General features: G+C 49.7%; 1 protein-coding gene across 3 annotated transcripts in view; it reads right to left on the reverse strand.

The window, feature by feature from the left end:
• NUP58 (nucleoporin 58) overlaps positions 1–2,297 on the reverse strand; it is a 34,555-nt gene extending 32,258 nt beyond the window's left edge. For 2 of the 3 annotated variants that reach the window (XM_015638441.3, XM_015638450.3), the window contains exon 1: positions 2,007–2,297. In XM_015638441.3, coding sequence (XP_015493927.1) covers positions 2,007–2,116 — 110 coding nt within the window. In that variant the 5' untranslated portion in view covers positions 2,117–2,297. The remainder of the gene's footprint in view (positions 1–2,006) is intronic. The other variant, XM_015638431.3, reaches the window with a different exon arrangement.
• Positions 2,298–3,890: the final 1,593 nt, after the last annotated feature.

Genomic DNA, 3,890 nt, shown 5'->3' on the forward strand with positions numbered 1-3,890 from the left:
AAAAAAACACAGACCAACCCAAATTAAACCAACACAAATAATAGGAAGTGGCCTTTTTTTCAAGGTAGAAAGAATCCAAAATGTAGGAACAAAATAATGGCAGCATTCTCACCAGCAGGAGAAACCATGGGGCAGAAGGACACAGATGGAAGGAAGAGGAGCTCAAGTTACTGAAGTCAGGTCTGAACTCTAATTCTAGAACTAGAATGAAGCACTGCACCTGGCTATAGCATACAATAAGAGAACACCAACTATAAAAGAGTGCAAGTACCTTTTGCAGGTGCAAAGCAGGAATCAGATAGATTGGCATGTCACAGGGGCTTTTTCAGCCACCAGAATATAATCTTTGGTCACCTGACATTTATCCTTGGACCAGACAACCAAATTCTTTTTCTCCCAACACCTGGCAATATCATCTTAGACCCAGCTCAGAAGAGCAGCTTTTTCTTACAGTCTTAAACATGTTCTCAAGCAAATTATCTCACAGGGATGCTCAAGAAGCAGTGACAAGGCCCTATCCTCTATGATATTCTTTGACCAACAGCCCTGAAGACTGGTCCTGCTTGTAAAAATGAATAAATGAATAAAAATATAGAGTACCATCTACTATTACTTAGCATCTATTAAACTTTTTTTTTCTAAGAGATAAAAAAGGCAGCTAGAACACAAAAAACCCACCAAATAAAATTATTTAAGTTCAATAGGGAGCTTTTAAAAGTCCAGATCAACAAGACAAAAGTGTTTCCCTTATTTCAGTATGTTTAAAAGAATAGTTTTGAACTACTATTATTTTAACTTGCTCGTTTGAATCCCAGGAAACCTGTATTAAGAAGGCATAAAGAAAAGTAGCAAAAGCTCTTTATCAAGTGTACATAAGCTTTACTGCAGAAGTTAAAAAAAAACCAAGCAAACAAAAAAAAACTCAAAAGACCAAAAAAAACCCAAAAAAGCACCACCACAAGAAAAGTCAAAACCTCTAAACAATCCCTGCCTTCCAAAGCCAAGCAGAAATAACAAGAAAGTAATCAATCTGTCACAACCACAATGCTACTTCCTGATGTTTCTAACAGGTATTTCCAAATGTATCACGATAAGCGAAGCTCCCTTGAGTAACCGCCCCTGTGCATTTAGTTTAGACTACAGCGACTAGCTCTGATCACGCTAGGGAAAGTCTCTAACATAAAGTCCCACAACAGACTTGATCTTCAACAGAGGCACAATAGCAAGCAAGTCAGAATAAACAGGCTCTGCTAGTCCAGTTGTGTGCAAATAGAAAAGGGGGAAGAAAAACCACCAATAAGAAAGATTTACCTGTTATTCTCAGAAACCTAAACCATAACGCTTGGAGTACACAGCCTGCTGTATATCACGTGCACGAAGTTCTCCTTTTACTCCGAGATACTACACACCAAACACGAGGTTACTTTTGTTAGAAGGGTAAAATCAAACATAGCTTCTAAAACATATATAGAGCATCACTTTTGGACACTGAACACGTGAGGTCTGGCATCAACGTGCTCCACGCCGCGGACACAAACGCAGGCTGACTTTTGAGAGAAACCTGGATGCACGTCTAATTCACATCCTGCGTTCAGAGCGGCAGGGTGACCCGTACGGAGAGGCATCCAAAGCCAAACCAAAGCACAATAAGAAGTGAAACTCCCTTAATTAGTAGCTGTTGAACAGATCGCTCCCTACGTCTCTGCTCAAGGCTCTGCTCAAGGCTCAGGCCGGGAAAAAGACGAGGCAAGGGAGGCCGGGGCAGACACGGTGCAGCCGTTTCGCCCGCGCACCAAGGGCCCTGAGACCGGGACTGCCGGAGCCCTGGGCCCCTTCGGGAGCGGTCAAGGCAGCGAGACCCAAGCCCGGGGCAGTCACTCGCTCCCTCACACACCTCCGCACCACGGGGGCCGTGCTTCAGGCTGGGCCCGGGCCCGCGCGGCAGCCTCAGGCCGCGGGGGGCTGCCGGCACGGCCAAACCGAGAGGAGCGGGGGCGTCGCGTTACCTCGGCGTGGCGGTTCCGAAGGAAAAACTCCCGACTGCTCCTCCTCCTCCTGCCCCGGCGGCCGCCGTGGAGCCCAGGGTGCCCGCGCCAAAGGAGAAGCCCGCAGACATGGCGGCGGCGGGAACAGCCGGAGAGCGGGGCCGGGAGCCGGCGGCGAGGGCCGGGCCTGTGGGTGAGGGGTCGGTGCTGGGTGCGCGGGTCGGTGCTGGGTGCGCGGCCCCTCAGCCGCGCATGGCGCCCGTCGCCACCTGCGGAGCGAGCGGCGGCACCGAGCGCGCGGACGGACGCCGGCCACGCTCCCCTCCGCGCGCCCGCCGCGGTGCACCACGGGACCGCCCGGCCGGCCTTAAAGCGACAGCAACGCGCGGGAGCTGGGTTGGAGCAGAGCGCGGGGATCGTCGTGGCCAAGTTGTGCCCCGACAGCACCACGGCACAGACTGCAATATGACAGGTTCCATCTCAACATCAGGAAACATTGCTAGAGTCACACGGCACTTACCAGGTTGCCCAAATAAGTGGTTGTGGGGTCTATATCTTTAATGATTTTTAAAAGATGCCTGGACATGGTATTGTGCAACTGGCGCCGTGTGGCCCTTAAGCACGTGGAGGCTACTGGGCAACTCCAGAGACAGCAAAAAGATCCATCTTCCAGGAATATATCCCCATGTGCAAGACTCACAGACTGAAGCAGTGGCCTAGGCAACCAGGGAATGACTCATTTCCCATACATCTATCACCCCCTTGTTATGAAAATTAATACAAAATTCCTGAGGTTTATGTCCAAAAAGGAGACAGAGGAATCCTGTAACTTCATTCCAATAAACGAAGAGGCTGTGGGCCATTTCCCATGGGATCTCTAAAATTGTTGGGGGATGCAGCCCCCTTTTTATCCTAAGTTTTGCACCACATCACCCTCTTCCCCACTGGCTGAGGCACTCAGAAGGTGCAGACTTCCTAGAACACCTACTCTTTAACATGCAACCCTCTTTCATTATATAAAGAAAGAAAAAGAAACTATTCATAATTCTATTAAGCCTTCATTCTTCTTTTCTAGGTTCAAGAATTTAACGCGGCCTTGGCTGAGCAACAGTTTGTGTTGATTAGTAACATTTTCTAGAGTTAATATTTCCTTCTGTTACTTCCCTATCTGTAAGTTCCTAGCCCTCCCTACAAGCAGATTCACCTGGTCTGTTTGAAAATACACATTCACCTTATTCCTGTCACCCTCATGGCACACATGGGTAATTAGGCATCCCCATGAGGGCAAAGGGTGGTTCAGTCAATGGTCCTATCCCTGAAGTTATGAAAGAGTTTTCCCTAATTTCTCCTCATTCTTAACTCACTTTTATATTATTTCTTTACGTCTAGGTGGACACTGACTTTAGTCATACATCTTAGTCAGTGGGGGGTGGTCGTACCTTGGCAGGTGGGTATCTCAGGATAGTATCTTAAAAAACCTGGCGATGGGAACATGCGTCAGTACAAGGAGAGTGACTTCGCCATGGCTGCTGATTCAACTTCATCTCCCTTGGTTTTCAACTGCTGTGCGGCTTATAAACTAGAAAAAAACACCGAATTCCCACCTCTGCAAGGGTTCTGACTCAGCCTGGCCGCGGGGCCTCTCTCTGCTCCACCCTCCGTTTAGCCTCCCTTAGGTTGTACTGTTCGCGGGAGGTCGGGATGCCGACCGCCTTGTACCCGGGAGTAAGAACCGTGTTTTCCCTTTTAAGTTCCTCACAATCACCTCTTTATCCGCCGTCATTTTCCCACGCCGCCCTCCGGCCGCTCCCGCCCCTCAGCCACTCCCGCCGCCCGCCGCGCGGGGGCGCTGCGGGGCGCGCGGCGCTGGCCCCGCCCCGTTGCCGGCACGGCCCCGCCCCGGAA

The sequence above is a fragment of the Parus major genome, chromosome 1 (assembly GCF_001522545.3).
Source record: "Parus major isolate Abel chromosome 1, Parus_major1.1, whole genome shotgun sequence".
Lineage (NCBI taxonomy): Eukaryota > Metazoa > Chordata > Aves > Passeriformes > Paridae > Parus > Parus major.